General features: G+C 43.8%; 1 protein-coding gene across 2 annotated transcripts in view; it reads right to left on the bottom strand.

The window, feature by feature from the left end:
- Positions 1–6: 6 nt before the first annotated feature.
- Positions 7–19,240, bottom strand: part of LOC110285306 (guanine nucleotide-binding protein G(q) subunit alpha) — a 243,182-nt gene continuing 223,948 nt past the window's right edge. For both annotated transcript variants that reach the window (XM_021151368.2, XM_029472526.1), the window contains exons 6-7: positions 4,960–5,113; positions 7–534 (exon numbers count right to left, since the gene is read on the bottom strand). In XM_021151368.2, coding sequence (XP_021007027.2) covers positions 344–534; positions 4,960–5,113 — 345 coding nt within the window. In that variant the 3' untranslated portion in view covers positions 7–343. The remainder of the gene's footprint in view (positions 535–4,959; positions 5,114–19,240) is intronic.

Below are 19,240 nucleotides of genomic sequence, written 5' to 3'. Positions count from 1 at the left end.
AGAGAGAGAGAGAGAGAGAGAGACAGAGAGAGAGAGACAGAGAGAGAACACGAATGACAGGAGTGCTTTTATACTGTGAGTGAATGACTGAAAATTTAAAATACATCAAGGTTTGCCTAAAAAAAAAAAGAGGAAATGTGCTGGGACTGTACTTCAGCATCCTGTTTCCTCTGAATAGTTTAAATAAAATCATAATATTTACTACAGCTCTGTGGACACGCTCACAGAGTCCAGGACGGCAATAAATTAGTATTATGCAAATTGTTTTCCACAGAAATACAGTCCCTCTTGTTTATCTTCAACAACCCACAGGGGAGGGAAGAACGGTTTCTGGGAGGCACGGTTAGACCAGATTGTACTCCTTCAGGTTCAGCTGCAGGATGGTGTCCTTGACGGCTGCAAAGACGAAGCGGATGTTCTCGGTGTCTGTGGCACACGTGAAGTGGGAGTAGATGATTTTGTCACTGTCGGGGTTCAGGTCCACGAACATCTTCAGGATGAATTCTCGAGCAGCCTGGGCATCTCTCTGGGGTCCTGTTTGCAAGAGAGGGGAGATGCAAAGTGTTATGTGACCCACACTTGCTTATCTGCTCAGTCATCATGTATTCAGTGCTGACCTATGGGGACTAGTCTGTATTCCAGAGCTATACTAAATTCACTGTGTGATGATATGCACTAGTTTGCATTGTCTTATGCTTGCACGGTTGTTTCTCATTGTCCCATCATAGTTTTATTTGAATAAATTTGTCATTGTTGCTTTTATATGTCAAGTTGCCACAATCTGGAATCACCTGAGAGTGAAGTCTCAGTTGAGGGATTACCTAAATCAGGTTATTCCATGGGGACGCCTCTGGAGGATTGGGTAACTGGTGGAAGGGGACCCAGTCTGTTGTTAGGGGCACCATTCCGTAGGCAGGGGTCCTAAACCACACACAGAACAAGAGAAAGCTAGATGCGCCAAGCCTCCTCTCTGCTCTTGCCCATGGATGCCACAGACTATGTGCTTGAGCTGCTGCCTTGATTTTCCCCCAAAGGTGTACTGTAACCTGGGACTTGTAAGCCAAACAACCATTTTTCACCCCGAAGTTGCTTTTTGTTGGGGTATTTTTCACAGCAACAGAAATGAAACTAAAACACTTCCTGTCCTGGTTTGCTTTCTGTTGTGGCGATTAACATCAAGACCACAGCAACCTGGGAAGGAAAGAGTTGATTTCAACTTATAGTCCATTATGACTGGTGGTCTGCAGGCAGGAATGAGGACAGGAATCTGGAGGCAGAAACTGAAGCAGATGCCATGGAGGAGTGCTGCTTACTAGCCTATTCCTCATGGTTCACTCAGCCTTCTTTCCTAAACAGCTCAGGGGCACCTGCCTGGGGGTGTCACTGTCCAGTGTGCTGGGCCCTGTATCAATCACTGATCAAGAAAATGTCCTCCAACCTTGCCTAGAATCCATTCTGATTGAGGTATTTTCTCAATTGAGGGGCTTTTAAAAAAGATGACCTTAGCATGAGTTAAGCTGATAAAAATCTAACCAACACACTTGTATAGTAATTCTGTAGGTGATTCTTAGATACAGCCTCAACAAAGAAGCAGTAAAAGAAAAAATAACCTGAACCTTATCTAAGTAAAAATCCCTCTTGTTATCAAAGTATATTATCAAGTGAAAATGATATACAATTCATATGCATAATAAGGACTTATCTAACACCTAGAGTATATAAAGATTATATAAACTGGACAAAAGATGTGAAAATACAGTTTTGCAAAGTTATACATAACACCAGTGAGCATACAAGATGTTTAACTCTGATACTCATTTAGGGAAATGCCAAATAAAATCATGAGGTAGTGTTCTCATCTGCTAGCTAACCTGGTTATCATTTAAAAACAAGAAAAAGTAAGTCTTGGCAACAGGTCACACGTGCAACCTGTCTGCCCCTGGTACATGCACAATGATGAACCCCCTATGGAAAACGGCTCAGTGGTTCCAAGAAGTTAAGATAAAATTCCTGCACAACCTAGCAATTCATTTAAATGAACTGAAAGGGCTTTTTGTAGATGAATGGATAGCATCACTCCTCGTAAGTACTACTAGGTAGAAGTGACTCAACTGGATTGGATAAGCCAAAGATGACCTAAGAAATGGAAGTAATAATCAAAGATATTCCAAGTATGAACCTTGAAAAAACTATTCTGAAATCAACATGGCAGACAAATATTGTGCCACAGACTTCTAGGCTGTATCTTCTGTGTAGACAGAAAGTGGGGTGAAGGGCCAGCGTGCCGAGGAGGGGCAGTGTGGTGTTGTTGCTTAGCTAGAGTGGTGGAAACACTGGCAACAGCTGTGGAGTGTCATCAATGTAATTAATGTCATGAGATTACATACTTAATTATAATTTAAATGTTCAGTATAATATTTTAGTGTGACATGCCCTGAGCCATTACTAATTGCGTGCAGGGTCAAACAGAGTCACATCTCAATCAGTTTAACACTTAAACAGATCCTGGCAAGTGTGAGTTTAAAACTTCTAAATTACTAACATCAGAACATCATCATCTCCCAGGTACTGAGCACTGTGCTACCGCATGCCTGTTTTTCTCCAAGGTTGCAAACTAGTTCCATACAGTGAAAGCATGTATTGCTTCCTCCCCTTGGGCAGTGTAGGTTTGTTCTATGCAAAGGAACACTGCTGTGGCCTAACTACCAATGGTGAGGACAGCAGACAACCTGAGAACTTTCAAATGAACCCTATTACAGATTTGGGCTCACACCTACATCTCGCACTGTTGGAAGCTGCAAGAAAGAGCTATGAAGCCCAGAGTCTTCTCATTTGTACAGTATTAACAAGGGTGCTTTGAGTCAGTAACTAAGGCTGTCACTGAACATGAAAAATGAAAATGTGTCATTGTTAAGATGTTATATACATGAAACAGTCCTTAGCAATGTACTGCCTTAACTGGCTGGGTCTACAGCAGCATAAAACACTTAAAATGAGACTAACACACTGGCAGGGATGTAAGAAGCCCGTCATTTTCTTATCTATTATTTTTATTCTGTTTGGGAAGGGAAAGACTCCAACTTTTTTTCTTGTGTTTAGTCTGCAGATTATCAGAAATAGATTTGGGTTCACTGAAGTGCACTCTCGGTGTGCTGTTTTAAGCATCTATTATGCTATTTGAACATATCACAGCAGGCCCAGAATTCCAAGTTGTCTAGGAACAGTTTTGCAGTTCAAATCTACGTGGAAATAGTAATTTCTCTTCATGAAGAGAAACAGAAACAGAAACAGACATTCATCTGATTACAACCTTGAAAGGAAGACATGTACATCTGAGAAACTGATATTACTCTAATAAGCTTATTATCAGGTTATCACTATAGTGTGCTGAAGAGCTTTCTCAGCACTACCTCATCTTCCAAGGTCTTTGGATCTCAAAAAATGACAACTTTGTTCTCCCAAGAACAACAAAACCATCACCTTTGTTAACTTAGCTGTGGCCATATCTCCTTTGGACATTATATGTCCATTGTAGAAAGTCAACAGTTAAAATCATCTTCAAAGTCCAAAAACACTTACAATAAGCTCCCTTTGGAAGGAAACCACTTGTAGTTTTAAGGGTTCAGGAAGATACTACACTGAAGTATTTACTATTTGCTCCTGGGTGAGTGAGAAAATAGAAGGAGCAAAGAGAAACTGCTCCAGCCTGGTCTACAGAGTGAGTTCCAGGACAGCCAGGACTACCCAGCTGGCCATAGGCTCGTCAGCTCTGGGAACGGCCAGAGACTGAGCATCTTAGGTTTTACACATCATTTAATGTCTGTCAATACCACTCACTTCTGATGTGGCAGCGACAACATAGGTCTAAGAAAAGGTGTGGCTGCAATGATTTCTTCAACAGCATTTCAACAACAAGAGGCACAGGGACGTAGAGAACATTCCTGTCACTAAGGATGGGGCTTCCCTCTCCACTCAGTCAAACACCTAACTAGGTCATCAGTCCCAGGCCTTTTGCTAGTGAGGTTCCCCTAAAGTAAATGCTGCCTGGATATTCAAAGTAGCACACTCACATCACAACTGTTTTCTATTACCCTATAGCAGATCTCATAGTTACGGCTTAAAGGGCCAGGAAAACCAAGTGACTCTAAATATTACTATAGGAAGAAAGGGCCTAAACCAGAATCTGACCCTCAGGATCGTGACGGTTTGAATGGGAACATCCTTCATAGGCTGAGATATTTCCACACTTGGTCCTCGGTTGGTGGTGCTATCTTGGGAAGTTTAAGAGGTGTGGCTTGCTGTGGAAATCAGACACCAGGAGTGGGCTTTGGACTTTATAGTCTTGCCCCACAGCTGGTTCTTTCTGCGTTTTAAAGATGATGCTTCGGTTTCCCCTCTCTGGCTGTCACACCTGAAGCTGGCTGCCATGCTTCCCTGTCACGATGGCCTCTTCCCTCCTTTGAAATTTTAAGTCCAAGTACATTCTACCTCCTCTAAATTTCTTAATCATGGTCAACAACAGAAAGCAATGAACTCATTACACCCACTTCATAGGTGAGCTCCTAGCCAGGGAGAGGCAGAGGCAGGTAACAAAACGAAAGGGAGGGAAACTGGAAATTACAACTCTGATAGGAAAACCTTCTCTGAGCTGGTTATTCTGAAACATCAGAGAAGTTGTTGCTTCCCCATAACTGGTTACATTAATGTTAATGTTAATGATGTAAAATGTCACTACAAGTCAGGGAACAGTAATTTCTACTTTAGCATACATGTCCTCATGGGCCCTGTGACTCCAGGCACTGCACTGTGCTGCCTCTAGGCCCAACAGGCACATGACCCCAGGAGCTACACTGTGTTGCCTACCTCCCCTCCCCACGCCAGGCTCATGGCTCTGGGGACTGTACCATGTCACCTGTCCTAGTGTGAACAGCTGTGAGGCTGGCTTGGGTGGTCACTTACCATCATATTCTGGGAAGTAGTCGACTAGGTGGGAGTACATGATTTTCTCCTCTAGAAGATCTTTCTTGTTTAGGAACAGAATCACAGAGGAGTTCTGGAACCAGGGGTAGGTGATAATTGTTCTAAAGAGTGCTTTGCTCTCCTCCATTCGGTTCTGGGGGAAAAAAATCAGAAATTTAGGAGTGAGTTACTGATGACATAGTTGGTGACCTGGCTGCTTTCTCGGTCCAATCCATCTTCCATGCACTTCTGAGTTGTCAGGGCTTATATGCAAATGATGCACAACACTCATCACCTATTTCCATTATGCCAACTCAGGTCGGCAAGCACAAGAGAACAGTGATGAGAATACCTGCTGAAATGACTTCTTAGGCTTGAGAAGAAAGTAATCAGGGCCTACATGATGAGGTTGTATCTGACATACAGTAATGCATTTCCACCAAAAATATTCATTCATAACCAAAAACTTAAGCTGTGAGTTAAGAACAAAGCCAGGCTTCACTTTGTATTTTCTTAACTATATCTATTTGGAGCTTCACTATGCCTTAAGCATTCAAATCAAAGCTACTTAATAGCTCCTAAGCATATCTAGGACCCGACGACGATGAGGACGCCGACGAGACGCTGACAACGGTCCCCATGCACACACACACATTCCTGGGCTCACCACTGTTCTTTGCTGCACCCCTTGTTTCACTGTGTGCACATCTGCACAACTATGGAAAAAACAAACTAACAAGCTGGGGATAAAAATCTAGCTTTTGTTTGTTTTAAAGACGTTGTCTCAATGGGTAGCCATGGCTAGCTGTGGAGTTACTAAGTAGACTCTATTGGCCTTGAACTCACAGACTCTACCTACTTCTGCTCCCTAGTGTTGGATTTAAAGGTGTGTATCACTCTGCCTGGCAAAAAATATAATGTTTCTTCCTCAGCACTTGTAAGTGTGCTTCCCTGGGGCAAGACTCTCAAGCTTAGTCTGGTTACAGAAGCCCCGGTAGTCTCTGGAGAGATACAGCTGGCATGTTTCCATACATGAAGATACTAACAGAGGGCATGTCTGAGCCAAGTCACTCCTCAGACTCATCAGCAAAAGGGCACAGAGCCTTGCAACTTCTTCCTCTGCCAGCCACTGCTTTTACAGCAGTGTGTGTGTGTGTGTGTGTGTGTGTGTGTGTGTGTGGTGTGGTATGTGTTGGCATGCTACGGCACAGTACATGTATACAGGTCAGGACAACCTTCTCTTTACACTGTGAAGTGGAAAGGCTTGGTGGATTGTTTATCTTCTGAGCCATCTTGCCAGTCCCCCAATAAGTAATCAAAATTAATTAATTAAGGATTTCCCCCTTTTTGTTTTGGAGAAAAGGGTCTCTCTATTATGTTGGCCTTGAAATATAAGTAGGTCAGGCTGGCCTTGAACTCTCAGAGATCTACCTGTCTCTACCTCCCTGTTGCTGGGATTAAAGGACTGCATACCATACCCAGCCAAATCTCACAATTTTAGATAAACTTAAGTAACAGTTTCAGCACATACATTTACTTATCTTGCACATAAACGACATGCATGCCCTTGAATGCATTTTATTGTCTACATGCCTTTTACAGATTAACACAGCCAGTGATAAATTCTACTTTGTTATTTTTTTGAGGGAGTATTGCTGCTGTGAAGTCCAGGTTGGCTTCAAACTCAGAAGCATCCTCCTCCAGCTTCCCGAGTGCTGGGATTATAAGCATGTGCCCCTCTGCCTCGCTTACATTTTAATACCTGCCGTTTATAGTCTCTGAGACACAGGACTTTACTGAAACTCAAGGTTTTATGGATTGAAAATTTCAAGACTAGGGATGACAGGAGACATCTAGGAGAGGCTAGAAAGTAGCAGGTGACCTTCCTGAGAGGGCTCCACATGGACTGTAAGCTACGATGAGGGAGCCCTTCCTGAGAGGGCTCCACATGGACTGTAAGCTACGATGAGGGAGCCCTTCCTGAGAGGGCTCCACATGGACTATAAGCTACGATGAGGGAGCCCTTCTAGGCAAGGCTGAGGGACTACATTTTAGGAAAGAGTCCTGCTATTTAGTATGCTTTCCCTGTTATTATTAAATATAAAACAATCACTAGGTATTAGCCCACCCTTTTGGGCAGATTTCTGCAGGTCCACGAAGATGTACTATTTTACTGTGATGATAGAGACAAATAGATGATGATCCTTTAAGAATTCCTAGAACTGTACTAGCAATTATTAAGCCCTTTACAACCAGACTGCTACTAGACTTCTCTGTGATAGGAAGGCTGCAGTGAGAACTGCCAGTCTCCACGTGTGGCGAGTTAACTGTTTCTGAGATAGCAAGCAGGCAGTCACAACTTAGAACACATTCCAAGAGGCTGTAAAACAATTAACCAAAGCTCATGAAGGGGACTAAGGATTTATTGTAGGTGCAAGCACAGAGATAAAATATTGACTGGATTTATCTACACAAAACTTCAATAATAACTTAGTCACAAAAATTATGACTTTTTAAAAATTCTCCATGAACCTATGAACCTTGTGACAGATAATGAATGTCTAGTCTTAATGGGAACAAATGTAAACATCTGTTATAAACTTCTCATTCAATTTATGATTTTATGTTTGAACTTTTAGTGAACTTTTGTTAAAAAAAAAAGAAAAAAAAAGATGCTTGGAAAAACCATCTTTTTATGTACCTAGAAAAGGTACAAAAACCTAGGGATGATTACACTGCATGGCATTACAGCATCAGAGCAGGAGGAGAGAGCAAGATGAGAAAAAGGGCACCATATTGTTGTTCCTCCTATAGGACTGCAAACCCCTTCAGCTCCCTGGGTCCTTTCTGTAGCTCCTTCATTGGGAACCCTGTTCTTCCTCCAATGGATGACTGTGAGCATCCACTTCTATATTTGTCAGGCATTGGCAGAGTCTCTCAGGAGACAGCTGTATCAGGCTCCTGTCAGCAAGCACTTGTTTGTGTCCGAAACAGTGTCTAGTTTTGGTGGTTGTTTATGGGATGGATCCCCAGGTGGGGCACTCTCTGGATGGTCGTCCTTCCTTGAGTCTCTGTAACTCCTCCCGTGGGTATTTTGTTCCCTGAACTAACCAGTACCCCTAGAGCTTCCTGGGACTAAACCACCAATCAAAGAAAACACATGGTGGGACTCATGGCTCTAGCTGCATATGTAGCAGAGAATGGCCTAGTCGGTAATCAATGGGAGGAGAGGCCCTTGGTCCTGTGAAGGTTCTATGCCTCAGTATAGGGGAATGCTAGGGCCAGGAAGTGGGAGTGAGTGGGCTGGGAAGCAGGGTGATGGGAGGAGGGAATAGGGGATTTTTGGAGGGGAAACTAGGAAAAGGGTTAACATTTGAAATGTAAATAGAGAAAATATATAATTAAAAAAAGAAAGAAATATACAGAGCATAGAGTCTGACAGATTTTCCTCCCTTTTATTTCCATTAGAAGTAAGGGGGACATTGGGACAGGAGCAGAAGAGCAATACACAGAATGCAGAGAGAAAGAGGGACAGAGAAGAAGCTGCAGAGATCAGAAAGAGCAGGCAGGCTTCTCTTTACCATGGAACTGAACCAGTCTTTTCTGAACAGCGAGGGAGGCTTAGTCTTACTGAAGAGGACAAAGCTTTTTTTCTTACAGATTTGGGTTTGATTCATTTAGCAATTAAAGGGCAGACGTTTTTCTTTCTCTATGCTTATTTTTATTCAGAATAACTGAGTGCTTTCTGCACTGGCGCCTGGGCTTTTGCTTCACATGCATATGTAAGTATGGATGTATGTGTGTAAGTATGTAAATTGATTAGATAGATTGTTGGGCCCAACAGATAAGTATGAATGTGTATATATGAATATATGTGAGTTTATTCATATTTGTTTGTATAAAGGATTTTCGTCCTGCAAGCCTGACTCTCTTCTGGTTCAATAAAAGTTTATTGCTCTAAACCTCCAGTCCTGCCTGACAAGTGAGAGGCAAGGCTTCTGGGCAAAAGAGGAAAAAGCCCTAGAGATTAACCCTTTACTTAACACCCTGCTATTAGGCTACAGGTGTAATCACCCAAGCCAGCAGTTTTTAACCTCAGAATAAGCAAGAAAGTTTTTAGGATTTTAAAGAAGCTATCAACAAGCATTCAGTATAGTCAGAGAGCTAGAAGGCCAGAGACCATCAGTCTTTAAAGCTACCTCTATATCCAATGCTGTGTCCAACTTCAAACCATTTCAGGCCAGGCGGGCTCCCATCATGGAGAAAAGTGGGCCCCAGCACTGAAAGGTCAAAGAGGGTGCAGTGGGGTGAGGAGGGAGCAGTGCCCCTAGGTGAGAGATTACCTTAGAAAAATTCTAAGAAGCTATACTGTGGCTTTTTTAAAGGAGCCCTGTCTAATGGGTGGATATTGCCCTTCGTGTGGGTTAAGCCCACTTGTTAGAAAGAGTCACTCTGTCCTTCCAGTTTTCCAGAATGGACTGCTAGGCTCCTAGGGACGAGCCTGAACTGCGTCTTTTCTGGTTTGCATCCCTTCAAGGCAAGCAGTTAGACCCTGGGCAGGGAGCACAAGGTGCCTCCGGCCTCTATGGTTAAATTCAAGTGTGAACTGAGCCCCAAGTCCCACACTAATCCTACAGGGGGTTGCTAGGGCAATCTCTTCAGCCTGGCACTGGGTCCCTGAAATGACCTGCTTAAAGGTGACGCTCTACTCAGGTCTACTGCTATTAGGCCGCTTTGATGGCAGAGCCTGCTCAAGAATCAGTCTTGCTGAAGCTCTATGGGGAGGGGTGCTGTTTGTGACTGATTAAGGTTTGAACAGTGGGGAGGGTGGCCCTTGGCAACAGTCAACAGAGGAAGGAGGGCTATCCCAGGTCACTTTACAAAACGAGCTGTAACATACCTCATATCCCAACAGTGCTAGCTCTACTCTTTCTCTTTTCCAAGAGGTAAAGGGTTTTATTCCTCAAGAAAAATTTCTACATACCTGATCCCCAGGAGAAAAGTATTCACAAAGCAATGTGCTCTGTACTGAAGCAGAGGTAAATCTGAAGTCCACTGCCTATGGTTTTCCCAAGCCTCACTCACAAGGCAGCACACGGCAAATAATCGACAGACTATGCTCAGAAGCCCAACCTTGGATGGGCCAGTGTGTCCGAGGAAGCACACAGCTCTTCCTTTCTGTAGTTTGCAAGGACAGGAAGGGGCAAGGAGAAATGAAGTGTGAACAATGAGGAAAGCACTGAGTGTCTGCTCACTCTTAAGACAAAGCAGGCTGGGCGGGGGTGGCACACACACTCTCACAGCCTCTTAGGTTTCTAATAGAAAATGCTCAAGAGGATCAAAGAGGACCCAGTACAGGCTTCACTGTGGAGGACAGTATTCTGCGCTAACTCGTTGCCATGGCCTCCACCTAGCCCCAAGGAGCCTTTCTACTGCTTTCCCTTCAGCTAGTACTTCTGAACTCAGCCGTGTAGCTTTGAATGCTGGAACGGGGCACAAGAGATAGAAGCCACCTGCTAGGGTGGGGGTGTGCCTGGTCTTTCTTCCTTTCGGGGTCACAGAGAAAGGCCATGTGCTTGGCCACAGGTGTCTAGACTCTATGAAGCCACCATGCAGACATGGAAAAAGGAAGTTCCCAGCCCACACTGTAGTACTCAGCCACAGCTGTCTACTTCTAGTCCTGGCCCTGCCTGTCTGTCATTGCAGCAAGAGTGTGTGGCCAGAAATCTCATTCCTTGGTTGAGCCCTGCTTAAGGCCACAAGGATAGTTCTTACCCCTCATCCTTGTAATGCTCTGTAACGCATTCTCCTAACACACAGCTGCTAGCCGCAGGCTAAATAAAGTACTAGTCCTAGCCTGACACTCACAGTTTGACACTGCCTGATTCACAGACCAACTCAATCTGAGCCTCTCCACAAATGTTCTCCTCCATATAGAGATCCCGTGTCACTGCCAGCTTACAGTGTGACTGCACTTTGTTGACCCACTGACCCATGGGGCTCCAACTTCGAATCCTTCAGGCCCAGGTTATGTGGCTTCCCCACACTTCTCTGCGTCTCTGGGTCTTCCACCTGCTTCTGGCTGGATCTACTGTGCTTGTAACAGCCCCTGCCTGGAACTGCAGGCAGCTATACCACTACAGGACTCACGGCTCACACGGGATGAAGGAAGGATGTGATGGGAGTCAGTCAGAGCAGGATCAAGGGCGACTTTGGGTTGAAGCTTGACAGAATGACAGGCTGTGAAGACTGAATGTGAAGCAGTGGGACCACAAGCTGCAGAATTGGAAGAGGCTTAGTGTTCTGAGTACACCATTCCCCAGGGCTTCTGACTCCAGGAACCCGTGCACTAAAGAAGAAAAGCCTCTGTTTGGGTTACAGGGGCCATTTTCTCCTTATCTGCAGTGTATACTGGGGACAAGCATGGTGCAAACATGGTAGGCTCTATGAAGAACACACACATCTGTATGGCTGGGGTTAGTCCTGTTGTAAGTAACCACTCAGGTGCAATATCCAGGAGCAGGCCAGGGCATGTTCACAGGGCCCTAGTCCCCTTGAAAGCTGGTTTTCCACAGGCTAGAGTCTGGTCCATGTCTGCATAAAAAGTTCCTGAAGGGCCTAACCCAATGGCATCTCCTGTCTGTCCACTGTAGCTCTGCTGCTCATGGGCAAAGACTGCATTTTCCGATTCCTCGTCAACACACTGGTGCTTCTCGCTGTCCAGGCAACGTAACTAAGCTTTGAACAAGGCTTTCAACAGCCTTTCCACCTCACTGCTCTGTCACCAATACACACACGCTCCTTCTCACAAACCAAACAACCAAACCAAAGACCAAGCTGACAACAGAATGCTTAACTCTTTCAGATGACACGATCTATAGGGAGGAAGCACAGTCCTGAGTGCATCCTTGTTGCCATGGCGTGGCCAGGTCACCCCATGACTCATGCCCATGTGGTGGCTGAGTCTTCCTCAGGTGAGGCTCAGAGGAATGACAGAGCCTTTCTTGTGTCTGAGGGAGAGTACAGACAGCAGGTGGAGAAACTCTCCACCGTAGCTTTCTCCTCCATGAGCGAGATTGCTCCTATGAAGATTAGCCTCCATGTTCAACTGCATGCAATAACCCCATCATCCTGTTCAGCTGTGTGTCATGAACAGAACTTCTGAGCACTGCAGCCTCTCCACCTGAGAGACCAGATGACCAGGTTCCGGGATCTTCGCTTTTCTGTGTCTCTCTGTGTTTGTCTTTCCTTCATGCCCTTGCTGCCTGAGTCAGGTCAAGGCTGGACAAGAATGTGGCATAAGTTACCTGACTGCCTCCTTGATATTTTGCCAATTTTAGTAGCATGATAAATCATATTGAATTGGAGTTCGTATAAATTCTTCTTCTTTTTTTCTTTTCTTTTCTTTTTTTTTTTTTTTTTTTTTTTGGCTGTCCTGGAACTCACTCTGTAGACCAGGCTGGTGTTGAACTCAGAAATCCGCCTGCCTCTGCTTCCCAGGTGCTAGGATTAAAGGCGTGAGCGACCACTGCCAGGCACTCATATAAATTCTCAAGTAGTGCTTGTTCCTACAAGATGCTGAAGAAACAAACGTGTAGAAAATCAGATCCCCTCCTGCCCGAGGGCTACCGGTCATCTGTGAGTTGTTTACAGCTGGGGTCTACTGTCAGAAGCTAGAGAAACCGACAGGATGCTTCTAGGCTATAGTGAAGCCTCACACTATCTGGAAACCATGGAGGGTAAGTGGTCCACAGTGTCACCTCCTGATGCCGGAAACACATGGATGTGAGGTTTCTAGTCCTTTCCATTGGAACACTCTAAACGAGGTCAGACAGACAAGCAGATGCACAGACAGAATGCACACAGGAGGATGCTCATGAAGCAGATTGCTCAGCAAAAGGCTAAAATAGTTTACAACACTTTAAAGAACTCGTTAACCCTGACCTTCAGAGGTTAGGGCATTTGCCAGCCACACTCACACTCATTGTGTGCTTGGTCACAGGTGTCCTTCATGAACTGCCCATGATAGAAATACCACACAAGGTACCGTTTTTAATCTGTACCATTCTATTTAGGAAACTGGAAAACAAGGTCATCAAAATAAGAGGACTTTATGCTTTGGAAATCCAAGACAACATTAAGCATCAGCCTTAACTTCTAACTGCTACCACAGACTTCGTTATTTCTTTTCATTTTCATATTTCTTTTAAAATACTTATATTAATTCTTTGAGAATTTCATACAATGTATTTTGATTATATTCACTCTCTATTCCTTCTTTAATTCCTTCCACATTCACCTGCATTTCTCTACTTGACCCCCTACAACCCTGCAGCATTTGTTTTTAATAATCCAGAAGGTCCAGTTTGTGTTGCTCATGTGCTCATGGGAGTGGCCATCTCTTCCAGTAGCAGTGGACCTACTGGAACTAAAGTCTTCAGGAAAACCAATAAGGTTTACTATTTTAAAAGAGTAAAATCAAATTATTTACTTCACTGCTGTAAGTAAAAACTCATGATAGTGTAAAATCCGAAGCAAGATCATTATCATCTGCAGCACATCAAACAGTGAATCGTTTAAAAACTCAATTCTCCAACAAGGAGCCATGAGGCCATCCATCCCTTAGGTGTTAGTTTCACTTCAATCTACTGTCTACTAGATCAACTGAGGCAACAACTCCAAAGACAGTGTAAAGTCCCACCAATGCAGCACGCATGAGCAATCTTGCTGAGTATCTTTCCTCCTTTGAGTATTAAGGATAAAGCTTGGCTATGTTTGTTACTGCATCTCCCTCCGGCAGAGCTACACTGATGGGGGTGGGAAGATGTCCAGGAACTCCTAAAATCTGTGGTGTTGCTGTGGCCGTGCTGAAGGGCCAGGACTGGGAGCTGGGCACTTTGCTTTGAGAGTGACTCTGCTGTAAATACTCTGCATGACCTTGGGCAAGGGGTTGAGCCTCAGATTTCATGTCCTAGTTTGTGAATACAGAACAAACATAGTACCTACCTGTGATCCAGTCACACAGGCAGTCATAATACTGGGGTTAAAAACTATCACATGTCAACTCTTCGTGACACCATTTACTTACTTTGAATACCTGGCTCACAAGGAACCAGAGAACTCTTCTGAGACACACACTTATCTCCTCCCTCCCCATGACCTAAAATTTAGGCACACTTGGCTGCAAGGAGCTGGAAAGTTACTGAGACCTCTTACCCCTTTGCCCAGGCAGAGAAAGGATGCTTCTGAGATTCTCCACATGTTAAAGTGGTTATCTTCAAAATCTCAGAAAATACCCCACCCCAACTCAGACAAAACCAAGAAGTTGACAGGCATATGACATTAGTAAAGGAGCAAGGACAAGAAACAACTGCTTCCTTAGCCACCCCCTTCTGCTACCCAAATGAGAAAAGAGGGGTAGAGAAGACAGGAACACCACGTCCAGCTGGACACACATGGCTTCCTCAATGATTTTCCTAGTCTTTGCAAATCTCTGCAAGCAACTATTCGAGATCAAATGAGGTGTGCTCTTCAGGCCTGAAGACAGCTCCAGAAAGTTTTCATATGATAGCTCTGTACCCGGGTCAGTTTATTCTGCCACCCAGGATGTGTAGAGAGGCAAAGAAACAGAACACATTTGCCTAGTACCCCAAGGTAAGGTTTTAAGCAGAGATGAGGTCACAGACAGGACCTGTATAAAGAAGAAAATCAGGGGGAGGGGGGAGAGAGGAAGGGGCTGGGAGTGACAGAGATGTCAAGGAGAGACAGAGGGGAGCAGAAGGACACAACAGAAGAAACTGGGCAAACGTGTGACTTTCTCTGGTGCAGATGCACAGTACTGGAGCAGTCTAGTTCAGTCACATGACCAAACAACAGCCTCTTTTCAAAGTCTATCTTACAACACATTGGTCTTTCAATTTAACAGGCACATATCCAGCCTTTTAAGATGACATGTCAGTGAGCTACAGTTTATCTTTAATTTCGCCACGAAGCTTCTCTTTTCTGATAGCACTCTTTACTGGAGTGGAGTAGCGTCAGATCTTTAACATCCCGTGCACATATGCTATTGATTTTCAAGCAGCCAATCGTCCCTCCTATTCATCCTGTTTCCCATCCACACCTGTTATTCTGTTAAACTGGACCTTCTGGATTATTAAAAACAAATGCTGCAGGGTTGTAGGGGGTCAAGTAGAGAAATGCAGGTGAATGTGGAAGGAATTAAAGAAGGAATAGAGAGTGAATATAATCAAAATACATTGTATGAAATTCTCAAAGAATTAATATAAGTATTTTAAAAGAAATATGAAAATGAAAAGAAATAACGAAGTCTGTGGTAGCAGTTAGAAGTTAAGGCTGATGCTTAATGTTCCCCACCATCTGGGGAAGTTGTTGCCAATTCTAGAGAGACCACCACTTTCCCTCCAAAGTAATTGTGCTTCATAATCCAAACACCTGTCCCCCACTACCTTTAAAATATCCTTCTGTCATGCTTCAAAGTTAAATCCCCTTCCACTACATAGCAGGAGCCTTTAGTCCCCTGACCAGTATTATTGGGTGATTCTTTTATTCAATATTTAATGACGATCAAAGTGTTCTACTTTCAAGCCTTGGAGTTGACAGCTACAGTTTGCTTCCAGGAGCACTAGTGGGAAAAGTCATACGTTTCACACCATGACGATAGACCTCTAGAGCTTAGTCAGAACAAAATCTTATTCAGCATTCCAACCTATCTGAAATTCTTTGGGTCTCTATTCATATAAAAGATACTTCAACAAGTGTCTTCAGATGCTGCCCTGAGCCAGTCATTAAAGAACCACAGCTGTGGACCTATACAACACGGCCACCTGAAGGGGTGGATTCCAATCTTGAAGAGCAGTAGACTCATTAGTACTGACTGTGCCAAGAGACCAAAGGCTGATTTGGCTTCAAAGTATCTGCTGCCATTTTATCCTAGAGCAGTGGTTCTTAGTGTGTGAGTTGCAAGCCCTTTGGGTGTCAACCAACAGTGTTTGCATATCAGATATCCCGATTTATGATATGATTCATAACAGGAGAAAATGATAGCAACAAAAATAACCTTACAGTTGGGGGTTGACCCAACATGAGGAACTGCATTAAACAGGGTTGCAGCATTAGGAAGGTTGAGAACCACTGTCTTAGGTGATCTGCCTGAAAAATACTTCACTTGCTGAAGTCCACCTCTTTGATACACTTAGACAAAATCAAAATAGACAACAAGGAAGAAAATACAGGTTCCTGGAGAGCTCTGTGATTTTTCTTTCCCTTGAACATGTTTAAGACAAAATGAGTTCTCCATGCTGGCAACAGCCTCAGCAGTCAGTGACATACTCTGACGACAGCCGACCCCACTGGAATTGTGCTGAACAACAAGCAGGAAATGACAGAATGGTAAATTTAAATTGAAATCAATGGTTATCGAGCCACAGAGTGCAGCTCTCCAAGCTCTTAATGAGGACGACCCAGTGGCTTTCTGCAAGAGGTACGCCAGCTCCCACGCCCCAGGCATGTGCAGACGTGCTTAGCACACTGCTCCCCCAGAACTCCCATCCATCCTTCCAAATCCTCTTCCTCTGAAAGTACACCCGGTGTGCAATGCCAGAGCAGAGGACATGAGCGGTGAAAACGCAACAACACTGCACATTTTGCAATTTCTCTCAGCAACAGCAGGTTTATGGCTCTAACAGACTGGCTCACCCACAGTCCTCTCTTTTCGTGAACTATCTGCTGACTTCTGTGGGTTTTGCTCTTTTTGTATGGATCTATTTGCATTCCTAGTATGCGGGAGTCATCTTTTTCTTATTAGTTTGCCACTTTGCACATTACATATTAATTTACTTAGACAAGACTTAAAATAATACTGAAGCACCTCACCTCAGCACTGCTATGCGTCTCTAACTAGAAAGCAGCCCCATTTTATTGTAAAACTGTTTCCTAATGGGCCACTCTCGAAGTCAGCTCCGATGCCTCTCCTAGCTAGCTTGGGTATGTAGCCACCACAGGCTGTGACAGACTCCGCACAGGGTGATCCCTGCACAGGTGCTGCCAGCCAGGAGCACAGCAAGCCCAAGCACAGCTTCATTTCTTTGCCTGTCTTGCCGATTCTATGTGTGATGGACAGTAACGTGGCCAAACCGAGACTTGCATAAAGGGAGACAGAAACAGGCTTTGGGAATGTAGACAAAGGATTACAGAGAACAGGCTTCAGCCAGAAATTCTGGGTTCCTTGAAAAGGACATAGAAAACCTATTATATAAATATCAGAACTTCAGACTGAACCTGACAAATTTTTTACATTCCTGGCTTACTGGCATGGGGCAGTCTAAGTCAGATGAAATAGCTGGAAGTAATTTAGCACAATATGTTTTATTGTCTCAAAATGCTTTTATGGGTAGCTCATGATTCAGAAATGTGATGGCTGGTTCTTTGGCTAACTGGATGGGGTGATATCAGTGGGGTGAGAATTTGACATGCTGTGTGTCCAAACAGATAAACTTAAGAACTCATGGATGATATCTTCATGCGTATGCACATTTCTGTGTGTGGATGCAGGAGGACAATGCTGGGGGAGGCAGTCATTGCCTGGACAGTTCTCCTGTCCCTGCCTCCCATCTCCCTAAGTGCTGAGATTACAGATAGGAGTGCCACATGTGGCTTTATGTGGGTTCTGGTGTTTGAACTCTTCCACACGCTTGTGCCGCAAGTGCTTTATCTACTGAGTATTCTGAGGCCGTGAATAACAGTTTTGCACCCTGTTCACTGGGGGAACATTGACCATGTTCCTCCATCATCTTGAGGTTCTTTTTATTCACTCTGTGTCTCTTGCCCTTCCTTCTAGCCTCCACCGACTTCAGGCATATGATTGTAATTTCCACTAAACCAGACGGTAAGTAAAAAATGATAAATAAGGAAAGGAATGAGAGTAAGTTTGGCATTTGGTAAGATTCAAGGGTGCAGATGAACAGATCAAACAAGAACACCAGTAAGAAAGGAATGTGGTAATAACCTGTTGGCTTACAAGGGTTTTCAAAAGAACACATAATATGTGAGAAATATAAGCCCTTAAACGAGTCTGGCATGTTCTATTCCAGAGGTTATACTTCTGTATAATAATGACTTGATACAATAGGGTCTATACTGTTACAGGTGGGGCTGGATTTGTCCTGGGGGCCAATAAATCACTATCTCTTGTTTTATGCACAACAGCAGGGAATTTCCTTTTTAAAGATTTATTTTTCATTTTATATATATGGCTATTTTGCCTGAGTGGATTTCTGTGTACCATGTGCACACAGTGCCTGGGAGAGTCAGAAGAGGGGATTAGATGATGCTCTGGAACTGGGGTTATGGAGAGCAGTAAACTGGGAACTGAACCTGGGCCCTCCACTAGAGCAAGCAGTGTTGTGAACTGTGGAGTAATCTCTGTAGCCGGAACAGCAATGAATGCTCATACTAACTTTCCAAGGTGAAGAGACTGGTAAGAGAACAAGTTAAGAGCTGTAGCTCAGGCCAGAGAAATGGCTTAGTGGGCAATGAGTGTGCTGCTAAGCCTGACATGCTTAACTGGAAGGAGAAAAGGGACTCCTACAAGCTGTCCTCTGACTGCCACACACTTGCCATGATCCATACAAACATGATCAATAAACACATGTGAAGAGAGAAATACGTTTAGTAGGAAAGTATTTTCAATCACTGGTAACATTAATTTGGGACTGCTTACTAACAGTTCATACTTAGGAGACTTATAATGTAAGTGAAGCGCAGGCAGGTAGAAAAAACTTGTGTATAAATGTCACAAAATCTTTAAGCTTTAACTTTGCTGTCTTCTATTTTATAAGTCTTCCATAGAATTTTGGGTTTTTTCCTTTGAAGGAATATGGTACCTATTTTCTTAAGGATAAGATCTTTGAATCATTTGTTTAATCCTTAATCTCAGGGTATTGTATATATTCAGGTATTGTACACATGGGAAAAAAAGCCTTTCTAGTTGTTATAAGCCACACAGTTGGCATTAAAATCAATAAAATTACTGTGAACTAGTCCTTATATGAAGATGAAGACATACTTTTCATGCTACCTAAAGCTACTTTAAAAAAATGATCCAGGGACTGCAAAGATGATGGGGTGGGGAAAGTGCCCGCCATGTACACCTGAGTTCAAGTTCTCAGAAACCAGCATGGGTGTATTTGCAGCATCCTAGCATTCCTGAGCATGCATACCATGTATGACACATGTACACACATGAACACCAACTCTACAGCCT

Source organism: Mus caroli, chromosome 19 (assembly GCF_900094665.2).
Source record: "Mus caroli chromosome 19, CAROLI_EIJ_v1.1, whole genome shotgun sequence".
In the NCBI taxonomy this organism is placed as follows: Eukaryota; Metazoa; Chordata; class Mammalia; order Rodentia; family Muridae; genus Mus; species Mus caroli.
This window is presented reverse-complemented; position numbering and strand designations above follow the sequence as displayed.